The sequence below is a fragment of the Balaenoptera acutorostrata genome, chromosome 19 (genome assembly GCF_949987535.1).
Source record: "Balaenoptera acutorostrata chromosome 19, mBalAcu1.1, whole genome shotgun sequence".
Classification (NCBI taxonomy): domain Eukaryota; kingdom Metazoa; phylum Chordata; class Mammalia; order Artiodactyla; family Balaenopteridae; genus Balaenoptera; species Balaenoptera acutorostrata.
The window spans coordinates 17453402-17473332 of NC_080082.1; the positions used below are offsets into that span (position 1 = coordinate 17453402).

The 19931-nt window shown below is 43.4% G+C and overlaps 1 protein-coding gene across 2 annotated transcripts in view; it reads right to left on the reverse strand.

Annotated features, from left to right (window-relative positions):
- WWP2 (WW domain containing E3 ubiquitin protein ligase 2) overlaps positions 1-19931 on the reverse strand; it is a 149470-nt gene that overhangs the window by 19448 nt on the left and 110091 nt on the right. For both annotated transcript variants that reach the window (XM_057534400.1, XM_057534399.1), the window contains exons 9-10: positions 16094-16183; positions 1835-2009 (exon numbers count right to left, since the gene is read on the reverse strand). In XM_057534400.1, the coding sequence (XP_057390383.1) occupies positions 1835-2009; positions 16094-16183 (265 nt within the window). The remainder of the gene's footprint in view (positions 1-1834; positions 2010-16093; positions 16184-19931) is intronic.

Genomic DNA, 19931 nt, shown 5'->3' on the forward strand with positions numbered 1-19931 from the left:
ATGCCAGAACCGGATGCCCGGCATGTATGAAGGGGGCTGTGGAGTGGGAGGCCAGATGCCCAGCAGTGCTGCACCAGGTAGACCACTGGGCACGGGTTGTAGACAGGCACCATAGCTACCTTGGAGGCAACTCAACGTGACAAACACCAGACTTTCTGCTCATCCATACTAAGGAAACACTGTATGATGAGCAATCAGCCCCCACAGACAGAAGAAGGAACAAGCCAGCCAAGGCCAATGCCACCATGCCTTCTGGTTGATGGGGTAGCTCCTGCTTTGGGTGAGCAGAGAAAGAGCTGGAAATGACGGCAAAGCTGATGATGAATGCTATTAACTGGAATTACAGGTTTTCTGAGCATTTAGAAATGGGTTGTGGGGTTAAAGTTCATTTCAAATAGAAACAATGTGAGTTAAACGTGGTGATGTCCCAGACCAGCTCAAAAAGTTTCCAACTTCCGATATACCACACCCTGTGCAGGTTCCACTGCAGGGGGAACAAAGCTTCATGTTCAAGGGGCTCTGAGAAAATGTAATCAGAGTTCCAACTTGGGAATCCCACTTCTCTCTGCCAAAGAAGCTGTGTGGCTGGGCTCCCCACCAAGCACCAGGCTGCTGGTAGGGCCTCTAATGAGAGAGAGACCCAGGAAGGAAGGTTCCTAAAGGGACCCAGTATGGGAGACCATTAGACAGTTAATTTGGGACCACAACACTCTGACTTCTGGACGAGAAGGTTTAAATGTTTTTTTGTAGGTAATGACCACAGAAGGTTTTGAGCCAGTGATTAATAATGTAGAGCAAAGCCCCATTCCTTAAATCTTCCACAGTGATTTTTTTAAAAAGTGACAAAATGGGGAATTCCCTGGTGGTCCAGTGGTTAGGACTCCAAGCTTCCACTGCAGGGGACCCGGGTTCGATCCCTGGTTGGGAAACTAAGATCCCGCAGCTGCGTGGCACGGCCAAAAAATTAAAAAGAAAAAAAAAAGGTGACAAAATGACAGTGATATTTGAAGACTGCTCTGCTAGAAACAGGCAGTACAGATTGGAGGAGAGAGAATGACAGCAAAGAGACAATTCCAAGGCTGCCTTAACCATTCAGGTGGGAGGGACAGAGGAAAATCAGGAATCAGATAGAAGAAGGCTGATCTAGACCGGTGGTCAATACACTTTTTCTGTAAAGGGCCACAAAAATATTTTAGGCTTTATGGGCCACCTGGTCTTTGTTGTGGCTACTCAACTCTGCCACTGTAGCATGAAAGCAGCCACAGTCAATACCCACACTATGGGGTGTGCTTGTGTTCCGATAAAACTTTATTTACAAAACTGGCTGGGGGCCCATTTGGCCCAAAGGCCATAGTTTGCCCACCCCAAATCCAGATGAACTTTAAGGTCCCTCCATCCTTCAGAACCTGTCAGATAATAAACATCTAAAGAAAACCAGTAGCAGCAATAGAAAGGGAAGGATTTGGGTGACTGCTTTGACTTGAAAAGGCAAGGTATGGGAGAGGTCACAGCAAACTTCAGGTCTCAAGTCTGGGTAAATGGACCTGGATGGAGGGACCAGAAGAGAAATCCAGTCCTGGAAGGAAGATGGGGGAATTCAGTTTCAGATACACGTCCTGAGTCCATAAACACAGAAGGTGGACATGGAGTCACTAAGTTAGAAACACTGGAGTTTGAGGAATTTCACTGTGATGAGTAAAACCTCCAGTGTCAGAGCACTGACATTTCTAGCCACCATTTTCCCTGCTCGCCAAACAGGTGGACGGAGAATGTGCGTGGCCGTGCGTGGCCGCTGGGAGGCTCCCCTCCCTCGTGGCTGGCCCCCGGCTCTCACCTGGTAGAGGAATCTCTGGCTGAAGTGCTGCATGGCGCCCTGGAGCTGGTTGCGCTGGGACTGCCACTGCTCATAGTTCCGCACGTACTCGGCCGTGGGGCGCTGCCAGGTGGTGGTCCGAGTGTTGTGGTCCACGTAGTAGAACCTGCCTCGGGGGTCTGTGCGTTTCTCCCAGCTGCAAACGTCAAGCTCAGAATGAATACAGTGACCGCCTCACCCCTCCGCTCAAATGCTAGAGAAATCTCAGGATGGCTGGCAAGGAGGAGGGTGAGGAAGGGTCTGGTGTGGGGTCTGGCACAGGAGTTTGGCTGCTCCGGGGAGGCACAGCCAGGTGGGCTCCAGTCACGGAGGCTTCCAGGGCTTAGATGATTCTAGCAGACATCTGTGGTTGCCCCCCCCAGCCACCAATCCTTCTTTACCAACAGCTCCTGATTTCCATGTCAGAGATCCAAGTGGTTCTGGGGCACCTGACTGTACTCCCAACCCTGGAGTTGAACTGTTGACTGGACCAGGAGTGGGCAAGTGACCTATGCTGAGCCAATCAGGATGAATCTCATGGCTTTTGCTAGTTATGGTGGGAAGAATACAGTCTCTCTTCTTTGCCGGGTATGACTGAGAAAGTATGCAGTCCTGGGACTGGCTACCATCTTGGACCCAAACACAATATGAAGCTGACCCAGTAGATGACAGAGCAGAAAAATGGGAAAAAAGCCAGTCTCTTGGGGATACTGTTGAGCCACTGCATCATGGTTCACTTGAAACCAGGATCTACATCTAGAATTTTTAGTTACATGAGGCAGTGAATTCTCTTCATTATTCAAGCCAATTTGGATCCCAATTTTTGTTCCTTGAAACTGAAATTATCCTGATATAAGGTGCCAGTGAAAATACGTTGCATGATCACAAGAAGAGTTGGTGCAAATGACAGCAGGACTCTCCACATTATCTTTTGTTGAGGAAGCAATCTTTCCAAAGTTGGCCCTAAAATATCCATGGGCAAGGCAGGGCTAGAACAGAGAGTAAAAATCCTCAGCTGTGCTTGGTAGATGTAACTTGATTTCCACATACACAGGGAAGAAGTGATCAAAAGAAAGTAAGAAAGGGAACTCCGCAGGGTGATAGAAATATTTTACATTTTGATGGAGTGTGAGTTACATAAGTGTACACATTTGTCAAAGCTCAGTGAACTGTATAACTAAGATCTGTTTATCTCACTGTGTGTAAATTATATTTCAATTTTCAAAAATGAATTTGAATCTAATTAAGCCTCCATATCTAATGACCAGTTTACCAGGAAAGATAAGGAATAAAGGAACATATAACACAACACCAGGAGTCACAATCAGCCACATCCAGAATGTGAGAAATTCTACAAGACAGATGCCCAGGATCTTCAACAAATAAATAGCCAGAAAAAAACAAGGAAGGGTGGGGGAACTTATAGATTAAGAGAGACTTATGAGATCAGCCAAAAGCAATGTGTTGATCTTGAGTTTGGATCTGATTCAAACAAATCAAGTGTGAAAACATTTTTAAGACAATTGGGGAAAACGCAACACAGACTGTGTATGACATAAGTAAGGAAATATTGTTAATTGTGTTGGGTGGGATAATGGTATTTTGGTTATGTTTAAAACAAAACACTCATCTGTTAGAGGTGTATGTGATGTATTTATGGATCCAAGGATATGATGACTGGGATTTGCTTTACAATTCTTTGGTCCCCTCCCCTGAAAAGTGGGAAGATCAGATAAAACAAAATGTTATTAACTGTTAGAACCAGGCAATGGTTACAAGGGATTCATTGTACTATTCCCTCAAATTTGCTGTATGCCTGAATTTTCCATTATAAATTTGAAAGGGTAAGGGGGAGAAAAGGAGTTTTAAAAAAATAAGAGAGAGGTACCACTGAAGAAAACGGGGTTAACCCAACGGAAAAGGAACCCAAAATGGGTTACACTGTACGATTCCAAAGTGTTGGAGGGTCTTTGTTCCCTAACGACCTTCTCGTATCATCTCTGAATTCTGATCTTATTCACATGACTATGGCGCTTTGGTCTGATACTTTCCTCAGCTTTCAGGGTTAGCCTCCTAGCTGACTTTTGTTGCCACCCTTTCAACAATTCTTTCAAACTCAAAGCCTCCCTAAAAATGGCTTCTCCTCAAGTAGTTCCCAGTCCCTGTTCACAGACTGCGTCTGGATTCCTCTTGCTGGACTGCCTTGCCGTCCTGACCTGCTGTCACTTTGGATTCAACTAAATGCCATCCCTCTCGCCCCAAACCTGAGCCTTTCCCCGTCCTCCCTGCATCAGTCCTCCTCCCAGGCATGAAACAACACCATCATTCCCGACTCTTCCTTTCCTACTGATGTCAGTAAGCCACTCAGCCCGAGGGCTTCATTTTATTTGTCTCACTGCCCTTGACTTTCCATTTCTACGTCCAACTATCTCTGAACTAATCTCTTTATCCAATCCAGCCAACAAACTGCCATCAGGGTAACCCCAACAGACTGACTCCTTATGTCAGGCTCGAGTCAAAACCTTGAATCAGTATTCAAGGCTCACAATAATCTGGAACTTTCCCACCTTTCTCATAAATTCTCCCAACCAGTGATTTTTATTTATTTTTATTTGTTAGCAAAGGAATCATGTATCTATAGTTTGAAACACAAACAGTACTACAGGAGATACAATGAAAACCAGTGTCTCCTGCCTCCTTCTCCCCACTGCTGATTTCTGCGCCCCAGAGGCAACAACTACTTTCAGCTCTTGACTGCTTCTTCTATTGACAGTCATACTTCTAAATAAATGCTTACTCCATAATTTCTTGATTTCTGCCAAATTAGATATTACTTATGGACTTTCCACTAGCAAAGCTGAGGATTTAGCTCTTGTACTCCACCCCAAAACACACACAATGCTCTCTCCTCCCCCATCCTCCCAATTTAGAAAACCATCACTAACTCAATATTCAGAGTTTGGATTATGACTTTGTAGAATACTATATATACATTTCCTTACTTGTACACCTTTTTCTTTTTCTCTAGAGTTAAGAACTGCGTGTTTCATTCTGCTTGGTTTTCAAGGACCTATCACAAATTCACCCCCAGATTCTGACAGGGCTGGTGGCCTCCCAGGATCACTTAACTCTGGGCCTCATTTCTCCAGGCACCCTTTGTCCAGCATGGACAGCTGTCCTCCAGGCCTGCCTGCTCTACATTCCTGCCCTGAGTCATCTTCCCTCACCCTCCTCTTGGCCCCTGAACTGAGTCCCCTGTGTCCTGCATCTCAGGACTTCTTTCTCTGTTTCCTCTTGTCTGGTAGAAGAAATCATCTAGGAGTTTCTGAGAAAGGATGCACCAAAGTTAATTGTTTGAAACCCTGCATGTCCGAAGATGCCTTTATTTCAACCCTCACACCTGAGTGTTAAAATGTCTAAAAGTTGATTTCTGGATTCACTCAGCTGTTTCACTAGAAGATCCCCAAATATCACAATCTATAGTTTTCTTCCCTTAGACTGGTCACTTTCCCCAGCAAAAAAAACCTTCCAGTCTTTACCCTGGAGACAGCATCCTCAATTAATCCCTTTTTCCTGAGTTCATCTCTGCCTTCGGCTATGGCTGTGTTCTCCACGCCGGTTCTACTCTCCCAGGAACTTCTTACACTAGCAGCACTCACGTGGCTGCGCATGCGTGTATGTGAACATGTGTGTGTGTGTGCATGTCTGTGTGTGCACACATACATATGGCAGAGGGTTGGGAGCGATGGCTGACAACCTAGAAATCTAGCTGTTCCCTGCACAAATTTTAAACTTCCAAGTTTTTTGTCTCATTACACATACACATACACATTCACACACACACTCCATATGTCTCTGATCGCTGAGGCTTTCCAGGGCTCCATGGTGCAAATTGGCTGCCTTCCGGGTGGAAACCCCACACCGGAAGCTTGGGTTTCAGCTTTTGCAACTCTGCCATTTATCCATCAGCAACTAAACTTCTGATTACAATCTCCCATATGCTTTTTCTCCTCTTCCATTCCTTTATCATTATACTTTTTTATAACCTTTATTGCTATTTTAGTGGGTTTTCAGGAAGGAATGGAAATAAACACATGTTGGATCCATATGTTTCACTAGAAGTCCTCTGCACTGGTGAATTTCAAACCTCTACGCAGCATAATCACACTCTTGATTGCAGGTAGAATCTTACGCAGAGTTGCAGGTAGAATCTTACGCAGAATCACAATCTACAAAAACAGAGCAGTGGCTGGAGGCCAGGTCAGCCCTTTCATGTTGTTTGGTTCCAGGGGGCATCTGCACCAAACCCAGGGGCCTTGCTGTACACACTTTGAGCATCTTTGTTTCACACAAACCCTCCACTCCAGCAAAACTGCTCCATGCATCATTCCCGAAACACAGCTTTTACATTCACACTGTTCTCCCAACCTGGATCACCTTCCTCTTCTCACTGAAGTCCACCGCTCAGCCTTTCCTAAAGACCAAGTCTAAGCCCCCTATGAGGCCTCCCCAATACCATGCTCTATGGTGATCACTCTCCCTGCTCACCTCAAGTTTGAGAACCACCTAAGAATGACTAAACAGCAAATTATTGCATTCATCCTTAACTACCAGGTCCAATACTTTTTTCTCCTGGATAAAACGACTGGTCTTCATACAAGTGTCCCATGGGTGGGACAGAAGGGGATGGCCATGATAAACTGAATCCTTTGGTTCAATCTCGCTCCTGGATGTCTAGGTCTGCTGATATAATGGCTCCATCTGTAGTTTCAAGGTTGCTCTCACCATGGTAATACTTCCCCAGGGCAGAACTTCTCCCATTAATTAACAATGAAAGCTTGAGCATTCTGTTCTCTCTGGGTTCCCTATTACATAGCAGAACTAGGTGCCAGGGGCTTAAAGGTCTGGGTCTAAAACTCAGGAAGAATTCATAGGCTATAGGGGGTGCAGAGGCTGAGCCATCTCACAATAAAACATTAAAACTATCCTGAAAATAAGAAAGCTGGGTCTAGTATTCCACCTCAATACTTAAAGAAGAGTAAATCCTCAGCCATTCTTAGATGGTACCATTAAATATCTTCATTTAGATTCCATTCAAATGTTCACCAGGTCAAGGTCTAAATAACTTATAGACCAGAGAGGTTAAGAGGCAAGCAACCAGCACACTTACAGAGTTACCACCACTTTTAAATATGTGTGTCATAGGGAGATTGGTTCAAGATGGCGGAGTAGAAGGACGTGCGCTCACTCCCTCTTGCGAGAGCACAGGAATCACAACTAACTGCTGAACAATCATCAACAGGAAGACACTGGAACTCACCAAAAAAGACACCCCACATCCAAAGACAAAGGAGAAGCCGCAATGAGATAGTAGGAGGGGGCGCAATCACAATAAAATCAAGTCCCATAACTGCTGGGTGGGTGACTCACAAACTGGAGAACACTTATACCACAGAAGTCCACCCACTGGAGTGAAGGTTCTGAGCCCCACGTCAGGCTTCCCAACCTGGGGGTCTGGAAACAGGAGGAATTACTAGAGAATCTGACTTTGAAGGCTAGCAGGATTTGACTGCAGGACTTTGACAGGACTGGGGGAAACAGAGACTCCACTTTTGGAGGGCACACACAAAGTAGTGTGTGCATCGGGACCCAGGGGAAGGAGCAGTGACCCCATAGGAGACTGAACCAGACCTACCTGCTGCTGTTGGAGGGCCTCCTGCAGAGGCGGGGCATGGCTGTGGCTCACCGTGGGGACAAGGACACTGGCAGCAGAAGTTCTGGGAAGTACTCCTTGGAGTGAGCCCTCCTGGAGTCTGCCATTGGCCCCACCAAAGAGCTGGGTAGACTCCAGGGCTGGGTCGCCTCAGGCCAAACAATCAACAGGGAGGGAACCCAGCCCCATCCATCAGCAGACAAGCGGATTAAACTTTTACTGAGCTCTGCCCACCAGTGCAACAGCCAGCTCTACCCACCACCAGTCCCTCCCATCAAGAAGCTTGCACAAGCCTCTTAGATAGCCTCATCCACCAGAGGGCAGACAGCAGAAGCAAGAAGAACTACAATTCTGCAGGCTGTGGAAGGAGAACCACATTCACAGAAAGAGAGACAAAATGAAAAGGCAGAGGACTATATACTAGATGAAGGAACAAGATAAAACCTCAGGAAAATAACTAAATGAAGTGGAGATAGGCAACCTTCCAGAAAAAGAATTCAGAATAATGATAGTGAAGATGATCCAGGACCTCGGAAAAAGAATGGAGGCAAAGATCGAGAAGATGCAAGAAATGTTTAACAAAGAGCTAGAAGAATTAAAGAACAAACACCTAGAAGAATTAAAGAACAAACAAACAGAGATGAACAATACAATAACTGAAATCAAAACTACACTAGAAGGAATCAATAGCAGAATGACTGAGGCAGAAGAACAGACAAGTCACCTGGAAGGCAAAATGGTGGAACTCACTGCCGTGGAACAGAATAAAGAAAAAAGAATGAAAAGAAATGAAGACAGCCTAAGATAACCTCTGGGACAACATTAAACACACCAACATTCACATTATAGGGGTCCCAGAAGGAGAAGAGAGAGAGAAAGGACCCGAGAAAATATTTGAAGAGATTATAGTCGAAAACTTCCCTAACATGGGAAAAGAAATAGCCACCCAAGTCCAGGGAGCGCAGAGTCCCAGGCAAGATAAACCCAAGGAGAAACACATCAAGACACATAGTAATCAAATTGACAAAAATTAAAGAGAAAGAAAAATTACTGAAAGCAACAAGGGAAAAATGACAAATAACATACAAGGGAATTCCCATAAGGTTAACAGCTGATTTCTCAGCAGAAACTCTACAAGCCAGAAGGGAGTTGCACGATATATTTAAAGTGATGAAAGGAAAGAACCTGCAGCCAAGATTACTCTGCCCCGCAAGGATCTCATTCAGATTCGATAGAGAAATCAAAAGCTTTACAGACAAGCAAAAGCTAAGAGAATTCAGCACCACCAAACCAGCTCCACAACAAATGCTAAAGGAACTTCTCTAAGTGGGAAACACAACAGAAGAAAAGGACCTACAAAAACAAGCCCATAGCAACTAAGAAAATGGTAATAGGAACATACATATCGATAATTACCTTAAATATGAATGGATTAAATGCTCCAAACAAAAGACACAGGCTCGCTGAATGGATACAAAAACAAGACCCATATATATGCTGTCTACAAGAGATCCACTTCAGACCTAGGGACACATACAGACTGAAAGTGAGGGGATGGAAAAAGATATTCTATGCAAATGGAAATCAAAAGAAAGCTGGAGTAGCAATACTCATATCAAATAGACTTTAAAATAAAGAATGTTACAAGAGACAAGGAAGGACACTACATAATGATCAAGGGATCAATCCAAGAAGAAGATATAACAATTATAAATATATATGCACCCAACATAGGAGCACCTCAATACATAAGGCAACTGCTAACAGCTATAAAAGGAAATCGACAGCAACACAATAACAGTGGGGGACTTTAACACCTCACTTACACCAATGGACAGATCATCCAGACAGAAAATTAATAAGGAAACACAAGCTTTAAATCACACAATAGACCAGATAGATTTAATTGATATTTATAGGACATTCCATCCAAAAACAGCAGATTACACTTTCTTCTCAAGTGCACACAGAACATTCTCCAGGATAGATCACATCTTGGGTCACAAATCAAGCCTCAGTAAATTTAAGAAAATTGAAATCATATAAAGCATCTTTTCCGACCACGACGCTCGCTATGAGATTAGAAATCAATTACAGGGAAAACAACGTAAAATACACAAACACATGGAGGCTAAACAATACATTACTAAATAACCAAGAGGTCACTGAAGAAATCAAAGAGGAAATCAAAAATACCTAGAGACAAATTACAACAAAAACACGACGATCCAAAACCTATGGGATGCAGCAAAAGCAGTTCCAAGAGGGAAGTTTATAGCTATACAAGCCTACCTCAAGAAACAAGAAAAATCTCAAATAAACAATCTAAACTTACACCTAAAGGAACTAGAGAAAGAAGAACAAACAAAACCCAAGTTAGTAGAAGGAAAGAAATCATAAACAACAGAGCAGAAATAAATGAAAAAGAAACAAAGAAAACAATAGCAAAGATCAATAAAACTAAAAGCTGGTTCTTTGAGAACATAAACAAAATTGATAAACCTTTAGCCAGACTCATCAAGAAAAAGAGGGAGGGGGCTTCCCTGGTGGCGCAGTGGTTGAGGATCTGCCTGCCGATGCAGGGTACAGGGGTTCGAGCCCTGGTCTGGGAAGATCCCACATGCCGCGGAGCGACTGGGCCCATGAGCCACAACTACTGAGCCTGCGCGTCTGGAGCCTGTGCTCCGCAACAAGAGAGGCCGCGATAGTGAGAGGCCCGCGCACCGCGATGAAGAGTGGCCCCCGCTTGCCGCAACTACAGAAAGCCCTCACACAGAAATGAAGACCCAACACAGCCAAAACTAAATAAATAAATAAATAAATTTATTAAAAAAAAAAAAAAAAAAAGAAAAAGAGGGAGAGGACTCAAATCAATAAAATTAGAAATGAAAAAGGAGGGCTTCCCTGGTGGTGCAGTGGTTAAGAATCCGCCTGCCAATGCAGGGGACACGGGTTCGAGCCCTGGTCTGGGAAGATCCCACATGCTGCGGAGCAACTAACCCCGTGCGTCACAACTACTGAGCCTGCGCTCTAGAGCCCGCGAGCCACAACTACTGAGCCCATGTGCCACAACTACTGAGCCCGCGTGCCATAACTACTGAAGCCCGTGCGCCTAAAGCCCGTGCGCCTAGAGCCCGTGCTCCACAACAAGAGAAGCCACCTCAATGAGAAGCCCGCGCACAGCAACATAAGAGTAGCCCCCGCTCGACACAACTAGAGAAAGCCAGCGCGCAGCAACGAAGGCCCAATGCAGCCAAAAATAAAAATAAATAAATTTATAAAAAAAAAAAAAGAAATGAAAAAGGAGAAGTTACAATGGACACCGCAGAAATACAAAGCATCCTAAGAGACTACTACAAGCAAGTCTATGCCAATAAAATGGACAACCTGGAGGAAATGGACAAATTCTTAGAAAAGTATAAGCTTCTAAGACTGAACCAGGAAGAAACAGAAAATATAAACAGACCAATCACAAGCACTGAAATTGAAACTGTAATTAAAAATCTTCCAACAGGGCTTCCCTGGTGGTGCAGTGGTTGGGAGTCTGCCTGCCAATGCAGGGGACGCGGTTTCGAGCCCCGGTCTGGGAGGATCCCACATGCCGCGGAGCAACTAGGCCCATGAGCCACAACTACTGAGCCTGCGCGTCCGGAGCCTGTGCTCCGCAACAAGAGAGGCCGCGACAGTGAGAGGCCCGCGCACCGCGATGAAGAGTGGCCCCCGCTCGCTGCAACTAGAGAAAGCCCACGCACAGAAATGAAGACCCAACACAGCCAAAATTAAATAAATAAATAATAAATAAAATCAATTTGCTTTAAAAAAAAAAAAAAAAAGAATGCTTTAATTTAAAAAAAAAAAAAATCTTCCAACAAACAAAAGTCCAGGACCAGATGGCTTCACAGGCGAATTCTACCAAACATTTAGAGAAGAGCTAACACCCATCCTTCTCAAACTCTTCAAAAAAACTGCAGAGGAAGGAACACTTCCAAACTCATTCTATGAGACCACCATCACCCTGATACCAAAACCAGACAAAGATATTACAAAAAAAGAAAATTACAGGCCAATATCACTGATGAATATAGATGCAAAAGTCCTCAACAAAATACTACCAAACAGAATCCAACAGCACCTTAAAAGGATCATACACCATGATCAAGTGGGATTTATCCCACAGATGCAAGGATTCTTCAATATACACAAATCAATCAATGTGATACACCATATTAACAAATTGAAGTAGAAAAACCATATGATCATCTCAATCGATGCAGAAAAAACTTCTGACAAAATTCAACACCCATTTATGATAAAAACTCTCCAGAAAGTGGGCAAAGAGGGAACCTACCTCAACATAATAAAGGCCATATACGACAAACCCACAGCAAACATCATTTCTAATGGTGAAAAACTGAAAGCGTTTCCTCTAAGATCAGGAACAAGACAAGGATGTCCACTCTCGCCACTATTATTCAACATAGTTTTGGAAGTCCTAGCCACGGCAATCAGAGAAGAAAAAGAAATAAAAGGAATACAAATTGGAAAAGAAGAAGTAAAACTGTCACTGTTTGCAGATGGATTTGGATTGGAAGAATCAATATTGTGAAAATGACTATACTACCCAAAGCAATCTACAGATTCAGTGCAATCCCTGTCAAACTACCAGTGGCTATTTTTACAGAACTAGAACAAAAAAATCTTAAAATTTGTATGGAGACACAAAAGACCCCGAATAGCCAAAGCACTCTTGAGGGAAAAAAACGGAGCTGGAGGAATCAGATGCCCTGCCTTCAGGCTATACTACAAAGCTACAGTAATCAAGACAATATGGTACTGGCACAAAAACAGAAATACAGATCAATGGAATAGGATAGAAAACCCAGAGATAAACCCACGCACCTATGGTCAACTAATCTATGACAAAGGAGGCAAGGATATACAATGGAGAAAAGACAGTCTCTTCCATAAGTGGTGCTGGGAAAACTGGAGAGCTACATGTAAAAGAATGAAATTAGAACACTCCCTAACACCACACACAAAAATAAACTCAAAATGGATTAGAGACCTAAATGTAAGACCGGACACTATAAAACTCTTAGAGGAAAACATAGGAAGAACACCCTTTGACATAAATCACAGCAAGATCTTTTTTGATCCACCTCCTAGAGTAATGGAAATAAAAATAAAAAATAAACAAATGGGACCTAGTGAAACTTAAAAGCTTTTGCAAAGCAAAGGAAACTACAAACAAGACGAAAAGACAACCCTCAGAATGGGAGAAAATATTTGCAAACGAATCAATGGACAAAGGATTAATCTCCAAAATATATAAACAGCTCATGCAGCTCAATATCAAAAAAACCAACAACCCAATCAAAAAGTGCACAGAAGGGCTTCCCTGGTGGCGCAGTGGTTGAGAGTCTGCCTGCCAATGCAGGGGACACGGGTTCGAGCCCCGGTCTGGGAAGATCCCACATGCCACGGAGCAACTGGGCCCGTGAGCCACGATTACTGAGCCTGCGCGTCTGGAGCCTGTGCTCCGCAACAAGAGAGGCCGCGACAGTGAGAGGCCCGCGCACCGCGATGAGGAGTGGTCCCCACTCGCCGCAACTGGAGAAAGCCCTCGCACAGAAACGAGGACTCAACACAGTCATAAATAAATAAATAAAAAAGAACATGAATTTCTAAAAAAAAAAAAAAAGTGCACAGAAGACCTAAACAGATATTTCTCCAAAGAAGACATACAGATGGCCATAAGCACAGGAAAAGATGCTCAACATCACTAATTATTAGAGAAATGCAAATTAAAACTACAATGAGGTATCACCTTACACCAGTTAGAATGGGCATCATCAGAAAATCTACAAACAACAAATGCTGGAGAGGGTGTGGAGAAAAGGGAACCCTCTTGCACTGTTGGTGGGAATGTTAATTGATACAGCCACTATGGAGAACAGTATGGAGGTTCCTTAAAAATCTAAAAATAGAATTACCATATGAGCCTGCAATCCCACTCCTGGGCATATACCCAGAGAAAACCATAATTCAAAAAGACACATGCACCCCAATGTTCATTGCAGCACTATTTACAATAGCCAGGTCATGGAAGCAACCTAAATGCCCATCAACAGACGAATGGATAAAGAAGATGTGGTACATATATACAATGGAATATTACTCAGCCATAAAAAGGAACGAAATTGGGTCATTTGTAGCCATGTGGACGGATCTAGAGACTGTCATACAGAGTGAAGTAAGTCAGAAAGAGAAAAACAAATATCGCATATTAATGCATATATGTGGAACCTAGAAAAATGGTACAGATGAACCAGTTTGCAGGGCAGAAATAGAGACACAGATGTAGAGAACAAACATATGGACACCAAGGGGGGAAAGTGGCAGAGGGGTGGTGGTGGTGGTGTGATGAATTGGGAGATTGGGATTGACATATATACACTAATATGTATAAAATGGGTGACTAATAAGAACCTGCTGTATAAAAAATATATAAAATAAAATTTAAAAGTTCAAAAAAAAAGACAAAAAATATATATACATGTTATAAATTCACAAAGTACAAGTGTGCAATGTGTCCTGTTAAAAGTTGATTAATTTGTGAGACAACTGGAGAAATCTGACTACTCACTGGGTTTGATGGTGGTAGGTAAATACTGTTAATAATATAGTGGTTTTTCATGTTTGGTAATTGCAATCATTGTTGCTTTTGTTGTGGTCATCCATGTACAATGCTTGGTGTCAGTCTATCTATCCCTTGTAAAAATAAAATACAGTGTGTGTGTGTGGAAAAAAAAAAACAAAACAAAAACAAAAAACAAAACCAAGACCACCAAAAAAAAAAAAAAATAATAATAATAATAATATAGTGGTTTTACTTTTAATAAGAGAACACTTTTTAGAAATATATACTGAAATTTGGATAAAATGATACGATGTCTGGGATGTGCTTCAAAATAATCTAGAACAGGGGTGGGAGAGGGGTGAGTGAGGATTACACAGCAGGAGGTGGCAAATGTTTTCTACCAAGGGCCGAAAAGTAAATATTTTAGTCTTTGCAGACTTTACAGTCTGTATCACAATTACTCAACTCGGCCAATGAGCACAAAAGCAGCCATGGACAATAAGTAAACAAATGAGAGGGGCTGTGTTCCAATAAAACTTTGTTTACAAAACAGGTGGCAGGCTGGATTTTGTTCACAGGCCCACAGTTTGCCAACCGCTGGTATAGATGAAACAAGAGTGGCCATGAGTTAGTTGATAATTATTGAAGCTAAGTGTTGAGTGTGTGGGCATTCTTTGTCCCACATATTTGAAAAATTCATTATGAAAATTTCTATAATTTCCATAATAAAATGTTTTAATTTTTTTCTAAGAAGTCAATGTTTATCTTTGGTAAGTTCCCTGGACTTAAAGTAAAAGGAGACACAGAGTAAGAACTAAGGATGGCGGATTATGAGTGTGATTTCCAGAACGGTAAGGAAGAAAAGGAAAACACAAGCATTCCACTGGAAAACTGAAACTAAAAGCAGCCCATCCATGGAAACTTGTAGGACTGGAAAGTGAGGTGATATTTGCCCGGCACACGCCTGACAGGTGAACAAAACAGAGCACGGGGGTTCTCCCGATGTGTCCGCCTCTGACATCCTCTCCCTCTGCAAGCTTCGGAGGGGGAAGTCAGCGTTCATGTTCTATGTAGGAGCCCTTCATGGCTGCTTTACTGGGAGGTGATTCTTTCCTGAGAGCAGAATGCATTCCCTTTCGAAAGCTCTCAGGACCGGGAGACACATGTGGAAAGAACTTTCTGTCCCTGGCAGACAGGGAACCAAACCCCTTCTCCTTGAACTTGGACAGTCTTCCCACACTTGGAAGCCTCACTCATCCTCTGGTTTTGGAGAACTTAGCTGCGTTCTCGCAAAGCCCGCTGAACGAGAAGCACACTGTCTCCAGGGGCTGGTTGGACACAGGGCGCTATGAAATGCATCAACACCCTCTCTATCTTGGCTTCCTTGTGCTCTTTTTTCCCCCAGAGATGCTCTAAATGTTCCTAGTCTGTCCTAGGAAATGAGAGCAGAATTAAAGTAAGTGAGTAGGAAAGGCAATCAAGGGACCCAGGATAAATGTCCCTGGACTTTGCTACCTCTGCAGAAAGAAACTGAAATTCGGGCCCTATAGGATATTTCTGTAGGTGAAATGACTGAGGCCAGTGAGACACCAAGGGCCCCGGAGGCCTCCCCAACCCTCCTTCCTCCAGAACCCAATATCCATGGGGGCTCTGAATACCACTTAAGAAAGCCCATGGCCAATACAACACATGTAGGAAGAAGGGAAAGTAGAAAGAGAGAGCAGAGAATGTAGAAGGGGATGACTGTAGGGGGAGGGAAAAAGAAAGAGAGAAAGGAGGAGAGTGGGGGAAAATAAAGAGATGGCCATGGCAGCCAGTGGTGAAGAAGCTGATGCGGGACTCTTGGTGCCAGTTCTAGAGCCTCGGGTCTTACTGGTCCAAGCCTTACCCTGGAGGAAGAGGCCGCTCCCAGGTGGTGGTCTTGGTATTGTGGTCAACATAATAGACACGCCCGTTGGGGAGCTCTCGCTGCTCCCATCTGCAAAATAAAGTCAAGGGAGGCATGAGACACACCGGTGAAAGGCATATGCCCTTGCTCAAAGGAGTCCTTCACTACTATTAGGCTAATGTGAGAGGTAACATCAAAGTTGACATGCAAGACCAACCCGCTGGTCAGACAAGCTCCACGTTGTCATTGATGGTGGCACCCACGTCTGCTTCTTGAAAAAACTATAACAGTTCCCCTTTATGGATTCAAGGTACTAGATAACCCATAGATCACGCTAAATTCCCCTAAACAACCCATATGAATCTACATTGCCATGGATTTTTGTGAATCACTGTTTCTTGGCCATTTCGGGATCAAAGATCCCTTTAGGAATGTGATGAAAGCTTCCAAAATGCACTTACCAACAAAAATGTGTGTGCAATTTCTGGGACTCCTGGACCTCTCCTAAAGCTCATCCATGGGCCCTCCAGCCCTTGTAGCCTACTACCTCTTAAAGTCACAAATTATATGACTATCCCTGTTCTCCTAGAATCATATATATTCATGATCACATTTCTTTTTAAAATACAGGATTCATTTACAGAGGATCTTTAAAAGAGATCTGGATGAATCAAGAAACATAGCATACTGCTATTTATTGGCTGCTCTACCCCTAAGTCTGTGTGTGGGTTACTATGAGATCAGGGTGCGGAGGGTGGCTCATCTGTGCTAACGGCAGAATGACAAGGTAGCAGATGATCCAAAGAGTTAATACAAAGGCAAAATCTCTACAAAATACAGCCAAGGACCACCCATCCCCACACTCCTGTTATTCCCACATTCAATGCAATCTGACAATAACTCCACTTACCTAGAATACAGTAACCTACATATAAGGGATGCAAAGATTTATGTTTATAAAATGATTACCATTTTATGAAGGATGTTAATGGTCCCATTAGCCTTAACACTAGATGAACACAGAAGACTTCCCCCAGCTAAACCCAGTTGTGTAGGAATACACAAAACCCACACTCATCTGCCGGCTACCTCACTTTACTGCGTGTTACACACCATACTCACCCACATCTGGTGTTACATCTCCCATCTGATTTCAGAAAACCCTCTTTGTACCACTTCATGACAACACTCACAAGCTCCAACCCTTCCAACACCTGCTTCCACAAGCAAACTTCAGGTCTTCTCATGGAAATGTGCCATATGTACTGTAGTGTTATGATCTCAACCATTTAACATGTGTAGAACTGTGCTACCATCGTTACTAGGTTCCTGTTTGTGTCACTGACAAATTTTTGACTGTTTCACCCCTAACCCATTTTCCCCCATACGCCCTGTGGTTTTTACTGCATGATTTGGCATAGCGTGGTGGTTTCTAGGAACACATATGTTATAGCAGAGTTGACTGTATACTGAAATAAATGTCCTAACTGCTGTTACTAAGCCTGGTGCGTCTACTCAAATAGACATCAGCTTTATTCGATACCATTTCTCACGTCTGATCAGCGGACTGCATTGATAAGCCCCTCTGAGGTTAATTCAGATACAGGTATATGCAAGGTTTTAAAGGCAAAGATGGGAAGGGGGTAACCATCACCCACTGAACATCCACAATGAGCTGCAGGCTCATTTTTACTTCATTCAACCCTGCCTTCATCCTTTACGGCGGCACATGCCATCACCATCAAGGGAACTGAGGCTCAGAGAGGCTAAGTAACTCTTACGTGGCATTTAAACTCAGCTCTCTGGGACTTCCCTTGTGGTCCAGTGGTTAAGACTCCACCTTTCAATGCAGGGGGTGCAGGTTCGATCCCTGCTCAGGGAACTAAGATCCCACGTGCCTCGTGGCCAAAAAACCAAAACATAAAATAGAAGCAATATTGTAATAAAGACTTTAAAAATGGTCCACGTCTGGACTTCCCCGGTGGTCCAGTGGCTGAGACTCCGTGCTCCCAATGCAGGGGGCCGGGTTCGATCCCTGGTCAGGGAACTACGTCCCACACGCCACGACTAAGAGTTCGCATGCCTCAACTAAAGAGCCCACGCGCCGCGACTAAGACCCGGCGCAGCCAAATAAATAAATAAATAAATATTTTTTAAGTTTTTTTTTTTTTAAATGGTCCACATCAGAAAAATCTAAACAAACAAACAAACTCAGCTCTGACTCTCTAGCCCATGAGTTTTACCATGTCACTCTGAAAGGAAAAAAGGAGGAAAAGGAAGGGCAACTGGAACTTATAAGGAACCCACAACCCAGCAGACAAGGTGCCAGGTGCCTTTCCAAAGCCCACCTCAACGTGAACAGCTTTCCCTAGCACAGGAGTCTGGGTAGGGGGACCTATAGGATCAAGACGACTGGGGAGAAATTATAGTAAGTCCACCTTGTTAATTTCTAGGCTCCATTTTAATCACAACCCTCTGCTCAGATACAATCTATGGGAAGGGGCTGCACATTTTGCACCACTGGGAGGCTTATGCCTGGGAGCAGTGAGGTCTGGTAGTTCCATACTCTCTCCTTTCAAAAGGGATCAACTACTGTGTTGAGGACCGGAGTGCTATAAACATCATTAAAATGAGCTCGAGAACATTTTCTCTCCTGGGTATTCCCACTCAAGGTTCTGGTTGAAGCAGATACTGATGACTTGGCCCAGGTGCCCTGGGTTCCTCCCACTGCAAAAGGAAGATTCATGCACTTCAGTCAGTATTTTATTGAAAGGGCAGAATCTTCTGACAAAACTGACCAGGTGAAAATAAACACAGGGTAAAGTTAAAGCTCTTCTCCCTCTCGATGCCCTTCTGAATTAAAGACAAAAGAGTAACAGATATTGCCAGCTCATAAGACTGGTAGGGATCTGGTGGGGACCCTTCAGCAAAAAAGGCTAACATACTGTGATTTCACACCAGCTCTCTAAATTCCTCCTGTCTGCTGGGTGATCAAGCAGCAAATCCAATACCCTCTTTATTCATCTGAATTTGGAAATAAGGAAAGTCTTGAGAAAGATACTTGGCTTAAGGGTAAGTACTGAAATATGGAAGCTCCTCAGGGCAAGGGTAGCAAACCACTCTTTCATAACATTTGCTCCTAATAAAGACTTAAGGAGCTGAGAATTCCTCAGCATTTCCTAAGAAATTAGCTCTATCCTTCCTGTCCTTGGCAATTTTGTGGCACAAAAGCACCAATAAAACAACTTTGCTCATTTTGCAGTCACTAATTGGAAAACTGACCATAATTGGTGGGTGGGGCTGCCCCTTGAATGAAGACAAAATATGTGTTGTTGCAGTTGGAGAGAAAAGGTGCTAAAACACATTTTTTCTTTATTCCAACAATTCTTTTGTTACAAATTTCATCTTATAACTGGTCTCGACTTCTGGCTTCTTTTCTATTTCATTTGAGGCAAGGAGAAAACTTTGGTTTTATTATACTTTGGCTAATATTTTCATTTGAAGATGGAATAATTCATAAAATTCCATGAATTAAAGGCCTTGAATTGACACAGTGGTCTTCCTGCACTGCCAGAAAGGAAATCGGTGTGAAGTCCTCTTTGCTTATATTCAAGAGTTATGATGGCTCCTCCCAAGCCTTGACAAGACCTGTCTATCCTGTCTTTGATCCCAGCTGATCCTAGAAATGAAAGGCTCTCTTTTGGGCACCGTTATTGTCCAGCGAATCTCAGTGTCCTTCTATGAACCCTCTCAACTGGCTTAGCTAGAAAAATAGTTACCAAGAGGAACGAGACCTTTCTTCCATTACCTTTTTTTTGATATCTACATTCTTCCTTTT